This window comes from Pristiophorus japonicus, chromosome 3, assembly GCF_044704955.1.
Source record: "Pristiophorus japonicus isolate sPriJap1 chromosome 3, sPriJap1.hap1, whole genome shotgun sequence".
Taxonomy (NCBI): Eukaryota; Metazoa; Chordata; class Chondrichthyes; family Pristiophoridae; genus Pristiophorus; species Pristiophorus japonicus.
In genome coordinates, this window is record NC_091979.1 from 265,212,195 (window position 1) to 265,237,663 (window position 25,469).

Sequence of the window (25,469 nt, forward strand, 5' to 3'; positions counted from 1 at the left end):
TGATAATGACCAAATAAACTGTTTTTGTTATGTTGATTGAAGGATAAATATTGACCAGGACACCGGGGATAAAGGAGAGTTCTGTACATGCATTATACTGTTGCGAGCAGTTTGAGAAGGAGAGCTACAGAACCTGTTCCAGTCAGGCAGTTTCATGTTTTATATTAAACACGAACCAGCAACTTTTTGGGAGGGAGTTTTAGAATTGCCTGGCTCCTAATTTAATCACACAGACAGGAAAGAGCTTCCCAGTGCACACCAGACGCAATGGTATAAACACATTAAAAGGTCACATGAATGTCAGGTTGTGATCTAGTTAAAACATTGCTCATTTAAAAAAAGAGGCACTAATAGTTCAGTTATGTAGTTAAATCAACAGAGAGGGAGTTAGTCATTGTAGTGCGACTCAAACAGTTCACTGACAATTTATGGCGTGATGTTTTCCCACAGTAGCTATTTTGAAACTTTGTAATGTACCTGTTCAAATGATTTTAGTCCAGCTTCTTTTCCCAGTTTAATTAGGTCTTCTAGGATAGCCTTCTTTACTTCCTAAAAAAAAGGGTGAGAGGGGAAAGACAGACAGAAGAAAACCATTACAAGCTTTGTTATTTCATTATACATTGGCAAACTCACAAGTGAATCAAATATATTGGAACAAATCTGGTAGTTCAATTCTTATTTCAACTTGCGAGAGAGGCTCTGGATTCTTGCATGGGGGCAGAATGTAGATTTACTTAAAGTTAAGGCCATTTCAAAGCCGAGCCCATGGTTTATTCAATGTCATACATATTATTTACAAAGAAAAAACTTGAAGTCTTAAACGTAACCAAGACAATGTTGGTCTATTAACCACAAGGATTCATCTTTCAACAAAAAAAAGTTATTCTGAAACCTTATCTACTTCAAACTTAGACCAGCCACCCTCCTGCAATCTCCTAATTCCATTGATCACACTACAGGTACCTTAGAGATGGGCTACAAGGGTACAAGAGTAAATACAGTTACAGCCTTTCAGCACTAGAAATGACAACCATGGTTACTCCAGCAATATGCCGATCTTCAGTGCTTTATCATTTAAATCCAGCATCAATCAGATCAAACCTAGAAATACCATATTCAAGATCTATTACAAGTTCTCATGCTAGTTTTAGATATTGAACATTTACAAGAAGAAAATAAAAATTCATACTAGATTCTTGCATAGTTCTTGGTAGGAGCCCTTGACTCCTTTACTGGCAGCAAACTCTGGAAGTACTTCCGGGTCAGGCACCACGATGGCCACTAAATGAGCCTTTTGGGGGGGGGGGGGGGCAGGGGGATGAAAAAAAGGTACAAGACAATTAACTCATTAAAAGTGAAAAACGGCCTTTCCAAAACCCATGTAACATACCAATATTGTTCAACTAGACCAAAAAGAAATCTTTTAACAATCGTAACAAATTAAGCAGCAAGTTAGATCATTGGCCTGATGGTTTTTCATTTAATGGTGTGGACAATGCTGCATTATCCAAAATAGTTTTGGGGCTCAAAAAACCAAAACATAGAAGAGGAAAATCATCTAAAAGTTACCTGCAAGCTGTCCCCATGCACAAAAATTTGGGCTACAGGACCACTTCGAATGTATACATTCTCAATCCTCTCTGGTGCAATATATTCTCCCTGTGCAAGTTTAAATATATTCTTCTTCCTGTCAATTATTTTCAGCGTTCCATTCTAAAAAAGGCAAGAGGGAGTTTATTTAATAACATGATAAAAATTAAAATATCCAAGACAAACCCAGATTCTCTACCAATGCAAGAGGAAAATTTGGCATTAGGGGTACCAGTGGGACAAGGGTTAAAGTGCTGGTTCCTGCACTGGCCCATAAGGAGGTACAAGGCCTCTCTTCGGCCTTGTACCAAGGCTCCAGAAGTTATCAATTCAATAATATTCCAACAGGATACGATGTGAGAACCTAAACAGACATTGATAAGACCTTGCGAAGAGGCTTGAGGCGGACTCACGGGCACCAAGGAGAATCAACAAATTCTGACCTAATGAAGTCATTCTAGTCATGGCCTAAAGTGGTCACGAGGGTCTTGGCCTGTCAATCCAAAGTAGCACTAATAAGATAGTCCAATTAGAGAAGTAGCACTGATAAGGTAGTTCAATTATAAATCTAGGGAGGTCTTGTCTGGGAACAGAGGGGTTTTGAAATGTATAAAAGTTGTATGATTGTGCTGTTCGAAGAGCATTTCCACTCGCAGGCGGCTGTGATGAGGGATGTTCCCGGACGTTCGTAATAAAGATCGTTATACTTTGCCATCCGTCTCTGTCTGCTAACTTTGAGAATTACTACGTGGGCTGGGGCGAGCGTCGACCCTCTATATCAGTGGGCCCGCTCGTGGGAGAGAAAGCCTTCCCTCTCCCCCATCAACATTTGGCGCTGCGAGCAGGGTACGGACTTCCCGAACGGAACAATGACCCAGCTGTTGGGGCGAGTATGTTTTAATTTACCTTCAAGTTAGAGCTGTGGCATTGTAAACCGCAAGAGAAGGACATCCGTACAAAAGAACCATCTGTAGTGAGTCCCAGAGGGACGGAGATGGAGGACAAGGATGATCTAGGGGTGAAAGGGGGTCAAAAGGTGCATCCTAAAACGCGCGCGTGGAGGTAGCGTGGCAGTGCGAGGGTACGACGCAAGGGAAGATATAGAGGGAGGTCTATTGACCCGAAGCGGTACGAGCGCACAGTGCAGGGACGAGAGAGAGGGAATAGAGACAACGTCCCGGCAGTGACGGAATATATTGACCCAAAGCGTGCAGTGATACGAGTGTACGGCGCCAAGGGAAGACATATAAATAGCGTCCTGCATACCCGACACGAATTTAAGGGAGTACCCAAGACCCTCATAGCCCCGAAGAAGATGGGTAACACGGCTATTAAAAAGGCGAATAAAACGAATCGTTAATTGTAACTTGCGTAACTACGTAATGCCATAAAAAAGCTGATAGTGACTATCTTAAGTGACATATGGATCCAAAAATAGAGCCGGCCAAACAATTAATAGGCTTTGTTGAATGAAGAGAGACTTTTGTGAATGTCTGTCATTGAGTAAGAGTCCTTGTGTGATTTTTTGAATTTTTCATGTTTCTGGAAGCCTGTTTGGAAAAATAGTGCAGCTCCACCCACTTTTCCAAACAGAGTGAAAGTTTTTTTAACCCTTTAGTGTTGCCCTGTATGTGGGAAGTTTTAAGACATTTTAAGTTAGAAACGCAGGTGTGGATTTATTCGGATAAAGATTGAAATTACAAAATTTGAGATATTAAGAGAAGGCACAACAAAATACTGAGATGGATTCAAAAAAGAATAATTATTAAATTAAATCTGATCTCTTAAAGAAAAAAGGAGAAATAAAACTAAAAGGTTTGGAAACAATCTAGAAATACCTTCACGGATCAGGTATCAAACTCCTGGGCGAGTGGAGAGCTATCTGCGAAGGTGTAAAAGGGACTTTTGAAAAATGTTAAAACAGTAAGCTTTAGCAGTTTAGGAAAAAACATTGTAACGACCTTGGAACTGGAACCTTTTGAGATAACGAAAAGCAGCCCTCAAAGCCTACGTGCTAGACTCCGTTCTAGTTATGGAGAAAAGAAAAAGATAAAGACGCCACTTTGAAAGTAAACAAATTGAACGAATTTGAAAGAAAAAGTGTCTTTGATGATTTTAAGTTAACAAATTTACAGAGTCATGAGCCCTGTAAAATACTAGTTGATTTGAAGAAAGGTGATCTGAAAAAAAAGACGTAATGCACTAATTAGGTGCTGGAAAAAAAAAGGGGTGTTTGTGATGGAAAAAGACATAACTTACTAAATACTAGTTGATATCGGCTGTGAAAAAGATATTGGTTTAATTGGAAAAAAAAAAGAATTTGGAGAGATAAAAGACATTCTCCATTGATAATGATTTTAAATTATGAGAAAGTTTCACTGCAGTTTGAAAGATTTCCAAAATGGACGTTGTTTATCAAGAAAAGCCCCGAACAGTCTAAACAAGCAGGAGGGTTTTGAAAATAACGAGGAGAAAAGATCTAAGCTATGCGAACTCAGCACAGAAAGAAAAAACTGGGAATTAGAGAATCTTACTGAATTTTTAAATTCTTATAGAAAATGGAACTGGCACAGATGTTTAGATTTTGTGCCGAGAGAGAAATAAAACACAAGATTTGCCCAGTGAACGGGACCGTAAAATAAAATGAAATGTTGGAATGTATACAGCGTGTGTGAAAATTGGATTTCAGTAAACAAAATAGCTATTAAAAATGTGTGGTCTCATTTTAAATCAATTAAAAAAAAAAAATCTTTGGCAAGTACTTGAATTAGAAGTTAAGAAAAAAATTGGAGTTTAATCTAAAATGTCGTCTTTCCTGATGAGAAGACTTTTATTATGATGGCTTTACTAATGATTTCTGCTGTTTTAACGGATTCCTAATTTCTAAGCAAGTTTTGAAGGCACAAAGACTTGAAAAATAATTTTTCGGATGATTACACGATGTTACGTAATGACATCAGGCTTTCTTACAAACCTGTAAAGGAGTTAACCCTTTCCATTGACAGCTGTTTTATACTGGACATTATTAATTTGGATTTCTAAATAGAATAAAAAAAGACTCACCTGACAGATAGAGGAAATGGTGGGATAGTCAGAATAAAAATAAAACAGAACTAGCCTATGTAATAATACTCCCCTGATACAAATAAAAGAAAGATACTCAAAACAAATTCAAGAGTTAAAAGCTAAGATAAATAAGCTGGAAGAGATTTTTTTTTTAAAATGGGACCAGACGGATAGTGCAGTGCGCAGCCATAGCACCATCACCTACGGCAATAGAGCCAATGTACCCCACGGTGGGGAAGTGTAGTCTACAAACCCAACCTTTACCTCCGACTTCACAGAGTGACCGCAACATGCATGGATAAAAGATGAGTAGACCAGAACCTAACACCTGATGACGACCAGGCTCTCGGTTTAAAATTTGCAGATAAAACACTCACCGAGATGGGACCACAGCGGCTGCTTCGACTCTGGAGACTCAGGATACTGGGAACCTTGAGGCCCACGCAGGCACTGGATAATACAGATGGACTACGAGAGATATAGCACAAGCCGGAAAGGCACAACTACATGAACTAGCTTTGTTTAATTTAACTGCCGAAATATGCATCCCAGCAGCCAAGGACTGGAACGAGGACAGAACTTATTTTAACGCATGGCTATGTATAGTGTATTAAGTAAGGTTGTAATGCAGCAGGATGCCGATGCCATGGGCGCCAGTAGATTCCGAGGACAGGAGCAAGTTCATAGGACCAAAAGGGGAAGGGCGCAGAAATCCAACTGGATGGAATTTCAGTTCTAGAAGCTCATGCCTGGGCGGACGAAGCTGCAAATCAAGCAGCCAAATCCACCCCGCAAGAACAGAAGGGTGGGAACAGAATGGAGCAAAAAGAGGGGTGGGACCCCAGGATGTTTAGGAAAACTGGCCAGTGGGATAAAAAGACGACCAAGGGAGGTCTCTGGAATATAAGGTGCATGTCCTGAAGCGTGACACGGTTATAACACGGAGAAGCCGGTATTGATCATGCGCAGCGCAAACAAGAAGGAATACAACCTAAAAAGGGGGGCGGATGGAGTGTGGAGGAAAGATGACAATAAAGGTCCGGCTGGGACACCAAACACGCCCAATGGGACCCTGGGAAGCCCTACCACTGCCCCGACAACCACTCTGGGGACAACAACTCTTCCCAGCATAACCCCCCCATAAGCCCGTCCATAAAGACTGGAGCCAAAAGGGGGCTAGTAATAAAAGAATCGAAAGAAAGGATATAATTGGGGTGCGTCAGCGACTACTTAACCTAAACCTAATGGATATCATTTTTCCTAGCTTCTGTGGGAATGAAACTATAAGTTTATACCAGAACCTGACAACGGATCCTTGAAGGCCCAGAACCCACTACCCTGAGATTTAATGTCAGAAAGGGAACAGGGCAAGGTCGAACAAAAAGGGGAATACTGGAAACACTAGGCACAGGTTATGCGGCAGGGGTTACGATGATGAATTCCATAGACCTGTATGCAATATACGACTGGGTTAACAACGTAATGCCGTAGTCTTGAGGGGTTACAAGCACGGTTGGGAGATAGTGCGGAAGGGGAACTGTTACAGGTGGCCCATACATTGCAGAAACATGCCAAGACAATAAATTTGATCCACGCAATGGGGAACGATATAAGTAAACGATTACAGTCTGAGATAGTTTGCTCCGGGTATGGGGCCTGGATATTAAGTGAGGTACAACATAATTTGGAGCAACTCCAGAATGGAAACATACCAGATTGGATTCCGAACAGCATACTTAACACTTGGACTCCAGATAAAAAAATAAGTAACACATGCGAGGTACGAAGGAATAGTCACGCATGAGTGCCGAAATTCAGATGTATTACTGGGCGGGTGAATATGATCGGATTTGTGTTGTCCATACCACAGTATGATGTAACAAAGGGAGACCCCTTATACCAGATCGATAATATCGGTGAAGTAAGAAACCAAACTCGGTGGCGTTACCATCAGCCTGCCAGACGGGTGATTAAAATTAAATTAGTATGAAAGGCATTGACATAACTGATTGCTATAAAAATTAACCAAGTGGTTTTATGTCGAGGTATGCCACGAATGACGAATGATGATTGCAGATTCCACCAAACAAACGGATGCATGATGAGTAGCACTCCTCTCAAACACGATTCCGAAACAATCGCTGCTCCACAAGGGAATGGAGATTTGGTGCGTGAGCACAGGAGCAGCCAACCCGACGATTAAGACCAGGGGAGGAGTCACCCAGTGTCATCACCAACCTTAACTTCGGTTTCAGGCCCATGAGGAACAATGCTGGCTGATCAGCCCTGGTACTCAAAGCTGTGGGACATTGGACTTAATATTCAGATCCACCCATAAGAATTATATCACATGTACTTGTAGTAATACAGGGCCTGGTTCTGATGGTCATGATGGGATTAACATGTGCACGAATTAAACAGGCCAAATGATAAGTCATGGCACGCACTATGATTAAAGCCATAAGGGATGAAATTTAAGCAGTCCTACAGGAAGGACTCTGTGGGAAGGTTTCAGGAGGTCCCGAAGCTTGGGAGATGGCCACCCAGGTGAACGAACCTATCTGGAACTCGCCTACAGGGAGATAGTTATCGGGAAATATGGCCAGCTTGGCATATAGCCAAGGGCCAAAAGTGGGGTATTGCAAGAGGAAAATTTGGCATTAGGGGTACCAGCGGGAAAGGGTTAAAGTGCTGGTTCCTGCACTGGCTCATAAGGAGGTACAAGGCCCGTCTTCGGCCTTGTACCAAGGCTCCAGAAGTTATCAATTCAATAATATTCTGACAGGATACGATGTGAGAACCTAAACAGACCTTGCGAAGAGGCTCGAGGCAGACTCACGGGCACCAAGGAGAATCAACAAATTCTGACCTAATGAAGTCATTCTAGTCACGGCCTAAAGTGGTCACGAGGGTCTTGGACTGTCAATCCAAAGTAGCACTAATAAGGTAGTCCAATTAGAGAAGTAGCACTGATAAGGTAGTTCAATTAGAAATCTAGGGAGGTCTTGTCCGGGAACAGAGGGGTTTTGAAATGTATAAAAGTTGTATGATTGTGCTGTTCGGAGAGCATTTCCACTCGCAGGCGGCTGTGATGAGGGATGTTCCCGGACGTTCGTAATAAAGATCGTTATACTTTGCCATCCGTCTCTGTCTGGTAACTTTGAGAATTACTACGTGGGCTGGGGTGAGCGTCGACCCTCTATATCAGTGGGCCCGCTCGTAGGAGAGGAAGCCTTCCCTCTCCCCCATCAACAACCAATATTTTTAGTGTGGATTTTCAAAAGCAAAAATGTCAACTGCCTGAAATCCTCCATTACTCATTAGGAGCAAACTATTTTCTTTTGCTTAAGTCACCTTTGCTCATTATTTCCCATCTAATCTAGTAGCACTCATTAGTCCTTAACCTGTCTGGACAGGTGCACTGCAGCGACATACACTCGATCAGTTAATTGTCCAAGCCTAAACAAGCCTCTTAGACAGTTAATAAGCAATTGATTCATCAGATTTAGACAATAAGCTCTTTCCTCCGCATTAGGAGATAATTAGCTGCAGCACAGAATCACCGTTTGGCCTCAGAGGGACTGGAGTGCAGAATCACAACCGGGAACAACATTTTAATTTAATTTGTAGAGGTTGCTTTAAACTTTTTGTGTGTTAATTTACCAGGTTTTATTGGTAAAAGGGAGCACATGCTTGATTTTTAAATTGGCAATTGCCAGCACTTAAAAAAGAGGCGGCAACTCTTCACTTGTGATAATGGCAGACAAACTCCAAATTCAGAGTCAGAAATCTCTTTCCAAAGGATTCTTCATAAAGCTGCAACACTCTACAACGTTCATTGATGATAAAGACCTTTTGGTGGCTTCAGTATTGAAGGACCTTCTCTTCCTGAAGTTGAGATATCGGCAACACTTGGGGAAAGTTCGGGCTGGATTTTCGGCTTCGCTCATTTCGGGGCGGTAATGGCGGCCCTGATAGCACCCAGGAAACGTTTGCGCCCCGGTCAGCAAAATAGGACAGCTGGGCCCAGAGTGTGGGGCAGAGCGCTAAGGGAGGCGTTTCACACCTCTCTTGGGGCGCTGGCCGGCTGAGCATGCGAAAATCCTGAGCTAAACAGCCGGCCTTGGAGTGCACGGAGTGTGTCCCGGGGAGAAAAAAAACATGAAAAAACCCACCAAAAACATTCCCAATAAATAACTCACGCCACCACAGCATAAATTGCCAAAAAAAACAAAAAAACAATCACACTTACCGGAGGTCGACATTACTTACCTCACTGAAAGCCGCTACAGGTCGGACAGCCCGCTTTCACAGGCGGTCCCCAGCACGCCACTCTACACAGCGCTACAGATTGGGCCAGAGCCAAAATTCAAGCCGGTGTCGCAACCAGGGGCGTTGCACACCAGCTCACCAATTCCGGGCGGTAATGCTTTGTGCCCTGTCGAACCTGGCCCCGAAAACACTGGTGGGGTGCTGGAAGCTGGCTGCCCACCTGGAAGAGCTTACCCTCCGGGGCGAAAACAGAGGTAGCAACGAGCCAAAAATCCAGCCGTATTAGTCTTTTTTCAGTAATCCTGCACTGCACTTTAGTTCATTGAACCATTGAAGCCCACACCAAATAACAACATTTGAATTAGTACAGCAACAACCGAACAAGGTAACATTCATAAAACAATGTTCCTGAAGCAATTGAGGCTGCAGACAATGTCGTTTTCAATTCAGACAATATTCTGAAAGGAGAAACTAAACGGGTACTTATGTCAGTATTGCATCAATGATCTCGTATATCATTGTTACTGTGTTTTACTGCAACAAATAATCTTCAATGTCAATGGAAATAGATCGACAAAGTGCACAATAATGTATCCCCAATGGATTTTGGAAATTATATACAAATGTTGGGGCATGACATGTAAATAGACAATAGAGCAGGAGTAGATTAAGGTTGCATACAATTAGTAAGCGTGTTTCAAAGTTATAAAGAAAAGAAAATCTTACGGGCAGCCATTTTCCAATGTCCCCTGTATGGAGCCATCCATCAGCATCTACAGCTTCAGCTGTTCTTTCAGGGTCTTTCAGGTAACCTTTGAACACATTTGAGCCTTTGATGCAGACCTGGAATAGAAAAGGCCACTAGGCATCAGCTAATATCCGTATTCCAGCATCAAAACACAGAATGATAGACCATGAGCTTGGTGCTGTAATCTAATCTAAGCTCATGGTCTACAGAGCAGTAGTGATACCCACCCTCCTATATGCTTCGGAGACATGGATTATGTACAGTAGGCACCTCAAAGCACTGAGGTACCACCAACGCTGCCTCCGTAAAATCGTACAAATTCACTGGCAGGATAGGCGCACCAACGTCAGTGTTCCCTCGCAGGCCAACATCACCAGCATCAAAGTATTGACCATGCTCGATCAGCTCCGATGGACAGGTCACATTGTCCGCATGCCCGATACTAAGACTACCGAAACAAGCGCTCTACCGAGCTACGTCACTACAGGCGAGTCACAGGAGGGCAGAGAAAACGCTTCAAGGACACCCTCAAAGCTGCCTTGAAAAAAATGTAACATCTCCACCAACTTTTGGGAATCCCTGGCCCAAGACCACTCAAAGTGGAGGAGAAGCATCCGTGAAGTCTCTTCGCCGGGAGCACGTGGAAGCCAAGTACAAACACCGGAAGGAGCATACAACAAATCAAGCACCCCACCCACCCGTCCCTCCAACCACCACCTGCCCCACCTGTGACAGAGACTGTAGGTCCCGCATTGGTCTCATCAGTCACCTTAGAACTCATTTTAGTGTGGAAGCAAGTCATCCTCGACTCCGGGGTACTGCCTAAGAAAGAAAGACGACAGTATGGTAAATTCTACATTACCTCTCCTTCTCCTTTAGCTGCAAAATAATTCATGTCTTGAACATCAACTAACTTCATAATATTGCAGGGAATTGGTGGACCAACATGGCCTGCAAGGAAAAGTCGTACATGAAAAAGCTTGGGTCAGTACTCCAGATAGACATGAACACATTTCTCCCCAAAAATGGTAATGTGGTGCACAGGGAAAACTGATAAGAGGCCCTCCTTGTGAGTCTGCTTCTGGGTCTGTCAAAATCCACTATACACATGTCCTGAGTGCACAAGATCACCAGGATAGGTCTTCCAATTGCTTGCTCAGGGATATGGAATACAATCGCATGGTGTCCATTGGTTTGCCAGCATCCTTCTGTGGCAGTGTGCACAGCAGGATGTTTTACAGACCTCAATTCTTGTATAAAGAATTAATCATGCACTTTTAGTTTGACCAGGCTGTCCATTTATTATTAGCGATACCCAGCTACCCCTCAGGGCAGGGTGTGCACAAATTAGGACAGGATTGTACATAGTCTCAAAAACTCTTCATAAAAAAGAAACTAAGGTATAATAGTAAATAATGATTGTAATACACACAGGTCTGCCAAAAAGCTGGCAGGAGGCTGGTCATGTACGATTGCAATCTAGGCTTTAAAAAAAAAAAATTGATGCTACACTCATCACATTGTCAATATTCTCCATCTTCAAACCCGAGTAAATGGAAGGGTTCAGAGTGATAGGCCTTATTCTGGTACCAGATCGTGCTGCACTCAGTTCCAATTCTACCTGTCCCAATGTCCATCTCCTGCAATGGTTTCACTTCCCATGCCGCCATCGCCTCCTCAGGCTCCTTGGCTTCTTTCCCTCTTCTATAGGTTGCCCCTTGACAAATTTAGCTACCACCATGGGAGTCAGCTTTCATCTGTATGGCGACAACAGCCAACTTTCTTTTGCTACTCTCATACTGAATTGCATCATTGCTGTCAGACTGTGTGTCTGACATCAAGTTGTGGATGAGCCGTGAACTTAGTACAACTCAATTCTGGCAAGACCAAAGCCATCCTTTGCTGCTGCTGCCACCGCCAGAAATTTCACCCCCTAGCTTCTGATCCCATTCGCTTTCCCATGGGTTGGTTGACCAAGCAGAGCATTAAACTTCAAATCCAGAGCACCAAGACACATTTTCATTTCTGAAACAATTGCCAGTCGCCATCCCTACCACAACCCTCAGTGCCACTGAAAGCCTCATCCAAGCTTCAAATCATCTCCAACTTTGATTTCCACCATGCCCCTTCCAACAGCCTCCTCACATATCTTTGTAGTTCCATCTTACAAACGACAACTCATCCAGGACGTCAATCCCCGGATCCTACCTTGCACAAAAATCCCACTTACCCATTATTCCAATCCCACCAGTTCCCTTGCCTCAGAATACAAATTGCAAAGTCCTCAAATCCCAATAGCTTCTCCCTTCTTACCTTTCCAGCCCCATATCCCTAACTGCATTCAATGCATCTCCAACTCTGATGTACTGAGTCGGTTTCCTTAGGTTGTTTTTTGTTATGTTAACGGGACTGTATAGAATGTATATTATTGAAGATCAAAACATTTATTGTAAAGTTCAGTAGACCAATTCTAAAGTTAGCAACAGTCGGCAGACAACATTGATGTGTGGATTTAGACTTCAAGACTTGAAAGTGAAATTCAAATTGATAATTAGATCCTTTGAGAGGAGACTGGAGTGAGTATCTGTAAAGTGGATTACCTGCAGTAGAATCTCCAACCATTGAGATGGTACATCCAGCAGTGCATTCAGTTTGGCCATATGCTTCAAAAATCTGCAGACAAGAAAAAAATAACTACTAAATCCCAGCTCACCTGGCGTATTTAAGTATTACAAACAAGTTTGCCATTATTTGAGAAAGCATCAAGATTTATGTACTGAAGGCAGTAACCCCTCATTAAATTTTAGGACCTTTCTTTCCAAAAATACAATTTGTGCTCATGTTCTAAAATATAAACCTACAATTATTTAAACAGTTTGCAATGCAAAATTTAAATCTGAAGTGAAAGCAGATGAACCATAAGAAAGCACAATCAGACTCTAGTCTATACTTACTTGACAACCCAGTGCTGCTCGAAGGAATGTTAGAACAGAAGGGGAGATGGGAGCAGCTCCCGTTACCATCACACGGACACGTCCTCCCATTGTAGCCTTCAGTAAACAAAAGATTTAGAAACGTTTTTAAATGCTTAGCAAAAAAAGGATAAAGAATGACGAGTTTCTTTGAGTTTTAGACAAAGACATACAACTTATTGGCAACGAGTTCTTAGTTATGGTACTTTGCCAAATACACACACACATAATATAAAAACAATTTACATTGAGATAGCTCCTTTAATGTAGTTAAAATGTCCCAAAGTAATTCACAGGAGCGTTATCAAACAACATTTGAGACCGAGCCATGCACTTGAACACGACTTCAGTTGTTGCAGCTTCAAAAATTGCAATTGTCCTGAGACTTCACCCAAGAACATAAGGTTAGAGTTTCCACATTTACCATCACCGCCCATATCTCGGCGGTGTACGCTGTTCAGCTTTTTAGAACCGCTGGGATACCGCTAAGATCCGAAGCCGCTAGTTTGGGCTATTTATTGTCTGGCAGTGGCGGTATTCACTGGGCGGCAGCGGCTTGGATAGTGGAGTAAGGCTGGGCGTCTCGAACAGCATAAGATATAGGAGCAGGTGTAGGCCATTTGGCCCCTCGAGCATGCTCCGTCATTCACATTCAATAAGATCATGGCTGATCTGATCTTGGCCTCAACTCCACTTCCCTGCCCACTCCCCATAACCCTTCACTCCCTTATCATTCAAAAATCTGTCTATCTCCACTTTAAATATATTCAATGACTCGGCCTCCACAGCTCTCTGGGGCAGAGAATTCCAAAGATTCACGACCCTCAGAGAAGAAATTCCTCCTCTTCTACGTTTTAAATGGGCGACCCCTTATTCTGAAACTATGCCCCCTAGTTCTAGATTCCCTCATGAGGGGAAACATCCTCTCTGCATCGACCCAGTCAAGCCCCCTCAGAATCATATACGTTTCAATAAGATCACCCCTCATTCTTCTAAACTCCACTGAGTATAGGCCCCTTTCTTCTTTAGACAACCCCTTCATCTCAGGAATCAACCTCGTGAGCCTTCTCTGAACTGTCTCCAATGCAAGTATACCCCTTAAATAAGGAGACCAAAACTGTACGCAGTACTCCAGGTGTGGTCTTATCAATGCCCTATGCAGTTGTAGTAGGACTTCCTTACATTTAAACTCCATCCCCCTTGCAATAAAGGCTGACATTCCATCTGCCTTCCTGATTACTTGCTGTATGATGTATTGCCTAATGATATTCCACATACTGGAGTTGAAATAGAACTAGTTTGAATTCCAGCTGCTGCCAAGTACATTAGCAGTTAATAATCACCACTTAGTATTTTACATAATAGCAATGAGCTGTAACTTGGCAACAAATATATTTTATTCCAACTGATTTCTAGACTTTCCCTGCTTGATCATCTGTTGCCAGAAACACTTTACAATGGAAAAACGTGGTCTGTGTTATTCCACGTTATGGGCACATACAGAACTTTAAACAGGCAGTCTGTTAGGTCTACTAGATTGTTCCAAGGAAAAGGTTACTTTGAAGGAAATAGTTGTTTTCCCATGTACACTTTGTAGTGATCAGTTACAGAGCAGTATTGACAGAGTAATTGTTGCCAGTCCAATACCTACTTAGATGGTGCTTAGAGAAACAGCTTTAAAGAAATGGAATTACAAGTTAACAAACATTTATAGATATGTTTGGTGCTTGGTGTTCGGACTGGATAACCAAGACCCTAACTAGGAACAACTACGATAAAGTACCTTTTCTTTAAGCAGACAATAAATCGGAGATAAATCATGGTCTCCTGTTCTGGTCATTTTACAACATGACGGCCTATACATTACCTGAACTTTGTTGAAAATCAGCTTGTCCCAGATACTGTCATTTCTAATAATTCCTTGGGTTACTTCAGCTTCTTTTCTGCTAACAGCAGTATTTAACAGCCATCTCTTGAAAGGAGTTTGCGCCCCACTTTGCACCTAGTTGAACAAATAAACATATTAACTGAGAATACTTGTGCTCTGTACATAGAATCTCAAAATTACTCCACTGTATACATCGATTTTGCTTCTGAATGAAGTGATAATGTGGTCAACAAGGAGCTCAGATGTCATCAAGGTTAAAGTGCATGAAGAGCTAATGTTGATATCTCAATAAGGGGCTGAAATAAGATTTGATGAGGTGCAAGGAAGCACAGTGTGCCCATGCCATGAAGTAGGATTCGGGTTTAACTAGTTTAAGTCATTTGGTCATTGGAAGGCACAGGCTAGATGCTTCCCAAAGGAGGAAACCACTGGTCCCCAGGTGAACCCTCATGCAGGTCAGCCTAATAGCAGAAGGAGAGGGGGAAAAAAAGTTACAAAAAATTCAGGCATCTATTAATTGTTCAATTACACAAGTCACCAAGGGAAGAGGGATATTGGGAAGAAGAATGGTTTTTAAAATATGGGTGTCCATTCATTTAATATATTGGATTCTTATACAAAAAGAAAAAAAGAATCGGTTTACAACTTTCATCGTACAGGCTCAGGCTCACTACTGTGGGACTTCCACAAGCAGTAGAAAAAACATTTTAAGGCAATTTTTTTTTTTTTTTTAAAAAGTGCAATTCTACCACATTTTCAATCCTATTTTTTTTGTTTGAGAGGCTTGCACCATTTATAGTGGTCAGAGGCAGAGCAGGAATCTGTGCGCTTCTGAATTAATTGCCAAAAAAGGCATTCAATTTTAAGTGTTAATTGAACAATCTGGAGACAGTTGGAAAGAAATTGGCATTTTATTAAACTTTCAAAATGATAAATGTTGTAATCAGCTTCCATACTTTCAGAAAAAAAAAATCAATCAATCTCACTTCAATATATTAGGTTAACTAAATCAATTGCTTGCTTCAAGATGAAGGGGTGATTTAATTCAGGTATTTATGATTCAATGAGTTGGTGGGGTAGAGAGAGAAACTATTTCCTCTGGTGGGAGAGTCCAGAACAAAGGGGATATAACCTTAAAATTAAAACTGGACCATTCAGGGGTGAAGTCAAGAAGCACTTTTTTCACAAAGTGGAAATCTAGAATTCTCTCCCCCTCCCCTGAAAAATCTGATGAGTTTAGGTCAATTGAAAAATTCAAAACGGAGCTGGATAGATTTTTGTTGTTGGGCCAGGTTACTAAGGGTTACGGAAGCAAGGTGGGTAGATGGAGTGAAGCTACAGATCAGCCACGATCCAAGTGAATGGCAGAGCATTGCCCTCCATGAGCTCAGATAATGTCTCCTGTCCATCCAATTGCAGTAAGATTGTGCCATTTTCAGTGTTGAGGGGAAGGGGAGGGAAAGAGGGGGAAATTTAAGGGGCTCAAATTAATTGTATTAAAAATTAATGAACTCCACTTTTTCCATATTACTTTCAACAAAAGGAACAAACCTTATCGTAAATACGATTCAGTAGTCGAGGCACAACTGGAAAGAAGGTGGGCTGGAGTGTCTTCATATCATCTGCCAACAATCGAATATCACCTTGGAAGAATCCCACTCTGGAACCACTACAGTACAGTGCCGTCTGAATCAATACAATTATATCCATTTAATAAACCATTTTCAACATGATCTTGTGATCAAACTGCAACCTTTACTTTCAACCATTGACAAAAAGGACATTGACGAGTGTTGAATTCTACATCAGTTCAGAATAAAGCTATTGGAATCCAGAGAATAACTGGATTAACTAATTATGAAAGCAGTTGCTAGTTCCAACTTATTCTTTGGATCCCCAAAACAATAGATGCTTAAAGGCAGAGGCGTTCATTTTGTAAAACTAGGTGCCCAAATTATTCTCACCACAACGCCTATTGCGTTGATCCTGTTCAAATTTAGCCCCCTTCTTGACTCTGCCCAGTCCTATTATTCTTTTCTAAGTGCCCTGTTACCACATCCTTAATAGATTCTAGTATTTTCCCTACTACTGACATCCGGCTAACTGGTCTGTAGTTCCCCATTTTCTCTCTCCATCGTTTCTTAAATAGCGGGTACATTTGCTACGTTCCAATCCGCAGGAACTGTTCTAGAATCTATGGAATTTTGGAAGATGACAACCAATGCATCCACTATCTCTATAGCCACCCCTTTCAAAACCCTAGGATGTAGGCAATCAGATCAAGGGGATTTATCATATCTCAAGTCTGCTATTTTGTTGGAGAATGCCAATTTATACATGTCCAAGAACTGGCAATAAAATGGATATGATTACCTGCACCACTCTCTCAAACATATGTGCCAGAGGAAGATAGGAGATAGAAATATCATCAGTCCTGGGGATAAAGGTGCACTGTTCAGATAAGAGACAGGCAGCCATTAGAATATTGCAAGACAATGATTCACCACAGTTTTTAAGACATACTTGCGATACTTAAACAAAAAAAACCAAGTAAGAGTCTCAATTCTACCTTTGAGACATAATGCAAAACAAGTTACAATTCGTATTACTGGAGTTAATGCTGTCCTAATCTTTGATCCAAACCACTCTACAGCATTAAAAATAAATCTGCTTAATTTCAGGCATGTCCAATAGGTCCAAGGCTTGTCAATTGTTTCTAGTGACTCTGAAATTTGGACCAACATTTTGCCATCTTTCAAAACATTAAAAAAGGAGCCAAATTATACAAAGCGGGAAATCTGGGTCCTCTGAATTAAGATATTAGTTCCCCCATTATACAATACCCCTGAAAAAAACAATTTAAATAATTCAGAAAATAATCTACCCAACTCATCTTCCAATAACTCTCGACTTTCATCCCCCCCCCCCCCCACTCTTCTTTTAGGGCCTCAGGGTTGCCCCCACACTCCATGTCTAATAGGGCTGATTTTAAGTCACTCCACCAGGCAGGAACAGGATAGTAACAGGAAGAAAAAAATAATAATCACTGTGCCAAACTTGCCATTCTGTTCCTACTCGATCCCTGCCCATTGCTTTCATTCCAAGTTTTAAATCAGGCTCTAGTATGTGCACAGGACTCCAACATAATCATTAATTATATTACAACAGTACTTAATTGGCTGTAAAATGCTTTGAGACATCCGCTGGTCATGAAAGGCGCTATATAAATCCAAGTCGGTCTGTCTTTATTAACAAAGGGCAGAGTATACATCTTCACGTGCCATCCATCTGTACCAGGCATCGGGCAGCCTAGTGCTCCTTAAAAGGGATTGCTGTAAGCCACTCTAAAACCAGGCAATTTGATTTAAAAAATGTTTTATAAACATTGGGGAGTCAGGAGGAGCAACATCTATGCATGCAACAATGTCGCCACCCCACCCCCCCCACCCCCTCTCCTCCTTCTCCCAACCGCTGATGGGATGAATTTGCAGCTTAGCGAGTGGCCCGATTGTGGAAATGAGGCCCAGCTTAGCCCCTTCCACCTGTCTGAGGTCTACTCCATGATATTTTCCATGTTTCTGCTCGTATGTGATCCGTGGCCTCAGTGCTCCTCAGCATTGTTTTTTTTTATTTCCGTAGTGCTCCTCGGTGTGGTCAATGTTCTCCCCAATTTATATCTTATCTGACGGTGTGCATACAGCAGAGTCACAGCAAAGTGTTCCGTTGAAGAGGGGCAAGCAAGAGAGGGCACGGATAAATAAATACCTCAGAACCAGATTGGAGACAGATGGCAGATGTAAATGCAAAGAATTGAGTGGGAGACAGGTTAAGCAGTGGGTTACATGGAGAGCAAGCCATATTTTTGTCTCAAGCAACACCATGAGATACCAAGGGCAATCTATACTGCAAAAATATTCTTCAAAAGCTCAGCTTTTACAGGGATCCCAGACTTCATGCAATTTAATTATACAAACCTCAATCATTCTGAAGAAAGCTGCTGAATTTGCCACCACATTCCCATGGGTCAGCATAGCTCCTTTAGGGTCACCTAATTCAGACAAAAAAGTTGCAGCTACTCATTATCCAGGATTTCCTACTTGCAAATCAAGACATATCATTGAGTTACACACAGGGTTGCACATCCCCATGCTCAAAAAGGTGGAAGATGACTAATATATGCAAACGTCTTTGCTGGATCAAGACAGATCATTTTAATCTATTGTCAGTCTTATTTCCCCAATACACTGGGAAAAGAATCTAAGGGAGGCCCACTGCCACATTAAGTTTTATTTTTGACTCAATTAGCATCAAGCACATGGACAAATTCATTAAAGCGAGTTCATAGGGGAAGATTTGTGGAGTACATGAAAATGCTCATTTTAAGTATACACGATTGGAGTAGATGGCATGTACTGGAATGCATTATTTAAACTATAATCAAATGAAAACTTTTACTGAGGAATGAAAAACAAGGTGATCATTCAGCCCAGGTTTACTGCATCATTTGGGGCCAAGGATCCAAAACAAGCCATTTTCACTTCTGACTGTAGTTAAAGTGTCAGCTCACCTACTCCTTACTTAACTTTAGTTAAAAAAAACAAATCTGCATGGAAGATAAATCTAGTGAGGTTTTTTGGTTTAATTCTCTTAAAATTCAATGTTTATTTTTAAAATCACCAAATTAAATTTTTATTTTTTACAAAAAAAAAGTATATTTTGAAAAGTTTTTTCCACCTGCCCTGGTGGCAATTATAGATGTCCATATTAGTGCAGAGGATCTGAACTGAAAAAGAGCCATTCTAGGCAACAAGTGTACACACATAGGCAGGCAGAAGAGTTTCATAAAGTAGGTTTTGTGTAGCGTTTTAGTGGCGTTTAGTGGCTCTGCATTACAGATTTTAACTTCTTAGTTTTAATTGTCAATCTGAAATTTCTAATGGGCTGCACGCAACCTTACTATCTCAACTCCATCCACACCAGTGTTTCTCTTTCTTCTTACTCTTCCCCCACCCCTCCAGACGGAAATGTAAACAATCACGGAATGCAATGTCAAAATGTCAGAATCCCATGCAATTGGCTTTTTCCACCCAAGCCCTACAAACAAGATGGCCAATTGGTATTAATCTGATGTTGGTTCCATACCACACTAAACCAATTTCAGGGATGGAATTTAGCGAGTATTTTGGCTTAATTCAAACCAAAGTCTTCGGTATCCAATATGAAAATGAGTCATTCCGTTCCTTGCACAAAGGATACCTAGTTCTCCATCGTATACCCTCATTATAGCCAACGCAGGCTTTTGAGGCCTCGAAACCACGCTAGGAAAAAACTCTCAAACCTGAATAAAACTCGAAATACCTGTTGTTCCACTTGTAAAGCATACAATACTCATGTCTTCAGGTTTAGGTGGCTAGAAAACAATGAGTGAAGTCACATTTTAAAATGGACATTAATTATACAACTTACTATATGTCGGAAAGTGGTCTTAAGATGGTACATTACAACACACCAATCTCCGATAAAATTGTAAGAATTAAAACGAGAGCTCTGCAAAGTTCCTTTAGAATAGAAAAGGTCGTCCGATTTATGAGGCTGTAACTAATAATCTGGAGTCAAAAGAAAAAAAAAGTTCAAAAGGTCAAGCATGCCATGCTTCTGTAGCGAATCCCTGAGACAAATGGATAGGGGGAAAGCAATTTTATTTTATAAAATTAAATGCATGAAAAATTGAGTTTTTCACACCCAGATTAGAAGCTAAGGAAGTTAAGAGAAAGCCTGAAGTAAAGCGAAGTCAGGAGAAACTGGGAGAAATCAGACTTCAGAATATGAACCATGCCTTCGAAGCTAATTAAGTGTTAATGAGACATCCAAAAGTTTAAGAAGCTGAATCACAGAGACTATTATTTTTATTAATCCACTGAGGACAGAGACAAAAAATGAGCAATTACGTGTAAAGTGGAAGGGCAAGGTTAATACAAGTCCTCAGTAGTATTATAATTTAGATGGGCGGGGGAGGGGCGATTACTAATCCATTTGAAAAGGGGTCTTTCAACTAAAAAGTTTGAGAACTAATGCCCTCGGACCAGAGGGAGGCAGCTCTACCCTACTACAGTCAACCTGGAAGAACAAGGTTGCATCAATTTCAAGAACATGGTTAAAACCAATAGCTCATATAAAGCAGTAAGCTTTAGATGTACCTGGTAGATTTATTGCCCAAATCTATTGGCCCGTCAGCTATGTAATGAATATCTTCGCTGACCCTTATCATCTACAGTGAGCGTAATTCTATTCTCATCAAGTAAAGCCCAACTATTGCTAAGTTGTGTTACACTTAAAACTATGCTCAAGCCTGCAAGAATGTAAACACTTGTTAACCATACCTACTAAGTGTTTGTGTACTCCTTTATGCTTAACCTTGAAGATGGTATTAGTCAGTTTATGTAGCACTTTAAGCATAGTAAAATGTCCCAAGGTGCTTCATAGGAGAGTTATCAAACAAAATTGGACATCGAGCTACACAAGGAGCTATTTGACCAGGTGACCAAAAGCTTAGTCAAAAAGATGGAGCGTCTTAAAGGAGGAGAGGTAGAGGCACAGAGGGAATTCCAGATGTTAATGGATTTCCAAATCAGATATTTTCACTTTGCCTTGCCGCAATTAACTTATTCACTTAACAGTGTGCTGGACTGGAGTATGGCCAATGTAATACCATTTTCAAAAAGGGAGAGTAAACCTGGGTAACTATGGGCCAGTAAAACATTTGCGGTGGGGAACATTTTGGAACCTTTAAAGATTAAATTATTAAATATCTAAGAGATATATTAGAAGCAGCCCACACGGATTTCAGAAAAGAAGATGATGTTTGACAAACATCAGAGTTCTTTGAAGTGATTGCAGATACGGTAATTGGGGGAAACCGCAGTCAATGTGGTATAAGGACCTTCCAAAAGACTTTGACCATGATTACTAATCTGTTTGAAAAGGGGTCCTTCAAATCAAAAAAGTTTGAGAACCACTGCCCTCGGACCAGACCACATATTTGAGAAAATTGTGGGGTATAGAATTGGGAGGGTAGAAAATTGGATTAAAAATTAGTTGGAAGGAACAGTACGAGTTAAGGTTAGAGTGGCTAGAAGTGTGTAGCAGTTTAAGGTTCTGTTCTGAAATTGTATCTGTTCACTGTGTACATCACTAGTCTAGGAGTTGTGTCCAAATTTGCAGATTATGTTAAAATAGGAGGCATAGGTTAATAATTCAGAGGACTGAAGTAATCTCCAGGGGAATATTGACACGATCTTGGAACGGACAAAAAAATGGCAGATAGAATTCAATCTTAGTAAAATGTGAAGTGGTACACAATTATCTTGGGAGAAAGTTGGGTGATGTGGAAAATCGAAAAATTAAAAGTACCTCAAGTGGATAAGGCCCTTTTAAAAAAAAACAAATTGAATACTGGATTTTAGGCTCAGAGGTACAGAACATCAAAGTTGAGATGCAATGATGAACTTGTATAAAACTTTAGTATTCCACAGTTGTAGTACTCTCTGCAATTTTGGGCTCTGTACTACAAGAATGTTGAGGCAGAAAGGATAATAGATTCACTAGGGTACTGCCTGACACGTGGCAATACAACGACTTGAAAAATTGGGGCTGTTTTGAGTAGAACAGAGCGTATTAAGGGATGATTTGTTAGAAATATTTAAAATTATGTAGGGATGGGACAGAGTAGATAGAAACAGTCTGCTTCTGATGGTTGAGTGGTGTAGAATAAGGGGACACAATTATAAAATTAAATGCAAGAGATTTAGGACAGTGACCAGGAGAAAACACATCACACGTGGTCAATATTTCAGAATAGATTAGATATTGGGTTGAAGGAAAGTGGAATAAACGGGATATGGGAATTGGACCACAATTTAAAAACACAGATTGGTTGGGCCAAACAGGCCATTTCTGGATTGTATTGTAATTTCTATGTAACTCTGCACATCCTAGACTGAGAATTTGGATTGTTTACCCGGTAATACAAGCTGAACTGGTTGATGCTAGTTCAATTCAGGCTACAATTTTAGGCATCTAACAGTCCTTAGATGCAGCAGTAAATCTCAAGAGGAATTGGGATAAAAAGGGATTAAGGATTAATTAACAGCTGCATAATTATTACACATTAAATTTAGTTCATATACTTACAATTGGTTCTCTTAGGTTCTCTCTTCCAAGATCCTATAAGGAAAAACACATTAGTAATTAATATATTAATGGAGCTCCTGTGGCATTGCTCAGAAAGTCAGAACATTGAAGTTAAAGAGATGTAATGCATTGAGAGAGTGATATGAATAATGGTAAGTGTATGCTTGGGAGTAAAATTAAGTAGAGGATAGACTTCTGTTTTGGACACATTTAAAGTATGATGCATGCTATATACTAGATTCTAGATGGTTCTCTCAAGTAATATGCACATTGAGAGTTTAGCCATTCAGTAGTCAAGTTTCAGCAGTAAATGCAATTATAATTTGTAGCACAAGTAACAACTGCCGTTGGCAACATCCTCTAGTGGATCTTTGTTTAGCTCCACAGTGGGTACTTTGGCTTCTTCCAAAAACTTAGAACTACTAGGAATGGACCAGAACTGCAAACCTTGTGATGGATTCTGGGATAGTGCAATGACATTCAATGCAAATATATTGCTTTGGGTACAATTCAGACTTGGGTTAGCAGTTAATATTGTACAGGTTGAGCGTCCAAAATCCGTAAACCTCGGGACTGAGGCCGTTCCGGATTTTGGAACATCTTTGCCTGGGTCGAGATAGGTGGGGGTCTGGCAGCCGAGGTAAGGGGGAGAGGGGGGAGGGAGTAAAGGGGGGGATGGAGGGGTGGGAGGGAGAGGGGGAAGAGGGAGAGGAAGAGGGAGAAGGAAGGAAGAGGGGGGGGGGAGGAGCCTGGGCGAAGTCGGGCTCGGGAGAAGTCGGGGCGGAGGTCAGGCCACCGAGGGCCAGGGCAAGGTTGGGCTGCCGAGGCGGAGGGAGTCCGGATTTTGGAACATTTCCCCGTTTCCAGATGACCCCACCACGGATCGGCTCTGTGTCCGGATTCCAGAACATTCTGAATTTTGGAACTCCAGATTTCGGATGCTCAACCTGTACCAGCAAGTCTCACTAGAAACAAATATATTGTGCACCCAATAAAATAATTGAAAATGATAAACATAGATATAATTATACCCTTCACTAAAAGGTCAATGTGATGGCATTAACTGGGATTGTCAAGAATGCATTGCAGTGTCTGAAAACTTATTTAACGTTACATTAAACATTCTTTTAGAGCATTGGCCTGAAAATTGCAGTCGAAGGCTTGCTGCCCACGTACGCCTTCGAACTGTAAGAAAGCGATGTGCTTACCCTGTGTCTCCAGAGGTTCGGACTCTTGCGGACCTGGGCCTGCAGGTGTAGGCCTCTGGAAAGGTCGACATAACCTGGGGCGCATGTGATATATGCAAGCATCCCTGGGATCACGTGGGCCAGGTCAACCAATGACAAAGGGGGATTCCTAGTATGCTTATGGGATTCCATTTATGTACAGAATTTCCATATGCATAATAGACATCAACTAATAAATAAAATTTCACAACATTGAAATAGAAATAAATGATCACTGGTTCAAAATTAAAATACCCTTTAATAAAACATTTAAAATAAAAATATAATTATTTTGAATAAAATGTAAACATTTTTAAACGGGACAAAAATAACAAACTAATTTAAATGCCAGTGAATATTTTATCATTTAAACATATTTTAACATTTATTTTAATCCTTACACTGGTAAAAGAAGGGCTTACGCCTGCTTTTACCAGGCGTATGGGTTTTGTGGCTATTCACTGGGCAATAGTTGGGCAAATAGCCCAACTCTCCGCCAGCGAAAGTGAATTTACAGCGGATGCTTTCAATCCATCAAAAGAACCTTGTCAGATTGGAAATTCCAGGTCTTTGCGCATCGCATGTGGAAACCCGAAATTTGTGGGCCATTCACAGCACTTACCACGCTGTACATTCTGAGTCAGTGTGTGGATTGAGACCCCTGTACTCAAAAATTACAATCTATCACAGTTCAGGGAAGAAAAAGGAGCTAGTTTTGAGACCTGGGATAACACTCGCAACTGAACAGGCCAACAGACTGGACAGTTTTGTAAATGCTGGCAGATTGCTATCAATCACAGAACTAGTACGTAGTGCACAAGAACAGACCCACTGGCACCTGCACATTGGACAAAATGGCCGCCTTCTATGCTATAATTTCTAGGATTCTACAATTATCTAGGTTCACAGAAGAGTGACTCAAGGTACCAGAGGAAGCATACCCCAACAATAGTCACACATTCAGGGGAGGAATTTATTATTTTTTTTTAATTTAAAAAAAAAAAGGATAAAATTGAAGCACAGAAATCCATCTTATCTCAAATCCAACTACAGATAGTTGCACTCTTTTGTTGTACATTCACGTGTCATTTGTAACATTTAGTTGATGACCAAGGCCGCATCTGGCATTCAGCTCATTTAGTGCAAGCTAGAAACATTAGAATTAAAACTTTTGCACATTAAAACCCCAGATTTGTAGTACAATTAACAGTTTGTATATGGAGTCAGAGAGAGCTACAAATTTTAACTGTAGTTTCCTTCAGCAACGTAACACATCACTGTATTAAGAATACATGCTTAGTATGTCAACTAAGTCCATCAACCTCAGCTTGATGAAGAATATCCCCTTTGCTAGCTAGAAGATGATTTAAATCCATGACATTACAAGTACCAAAATTAAACAGGGCCAGTCTTTGAAATCTTCACAAAGTTCAGATCTTGAATTTGTTTTTAAAATTAGTGACATTTTTCACTTTTATGGAAACCTATCCATCATTTACATTCTGTTCATCCAATTA

The 25,469-nt window shown here is 41.0% G+C and overlaps 1 protein-coding gene across 7 annotated transcripts in view; it reads right to left on the reverse strand.

Moving 5' to 3' along the window:
• Positions 1-25,469, reverse strand: part of acsl5 (acyl-CoA synthetase long chain family member 5) — a 73,869-nt gene that overhangs the window by 4,358 nt on the left and 44,042 nt on the right. For all 7 annotated transcript variants that reach the window (XM_070874990.1, XM_070874991.1, XM_070874992.1 and 4 more), the window contains 13 exons: positions 22,727-22,759; positions 19,895-19,946; positions 18,511-18,584; positions 16,910-16,987; positions 16,088-16,222; positions 14,516-14,650; positions 12,631-12,726; positions 12,277-12,349; positions 10,539-10,627; positions 9,655-9,771; positions 1,570-1,713; positions 1,190-1,291; positions 478-549 (listed from right to left, as the gene is read on the reverse strand). In XM_070874990.1, coding sequence (XP_070731091.1) covers positions 478-549; positions 1,190-1,291; positions 1,570-1,713; positions 9,655-9,771; positions 10,539-10,627; positions 12,277-12,349; positions 12,631-12,726; positions 14,516-14,650; positions 16,088-16,222; positions 16,910-16,987; positions 18,511-18,584; positions 19,895-19,946; positions 22,727-22,759 — 1,200 coding nt within the window. The remainder of the gene's footprint in view (positions 1-477; positions 550-1,189; positions 1,292-1,569; positions 1,714-9,654; positions 9,772-10,538; positions 10,628-12,276; positions 12,350-12,630; positions 12,727-14,515; positions 14,651-16,087; positions 16,223-16,909; positions 16,988-18,510; positions 18,585-19,894; positions 19,947-22,726; positions 22,760-25,469) is intronic.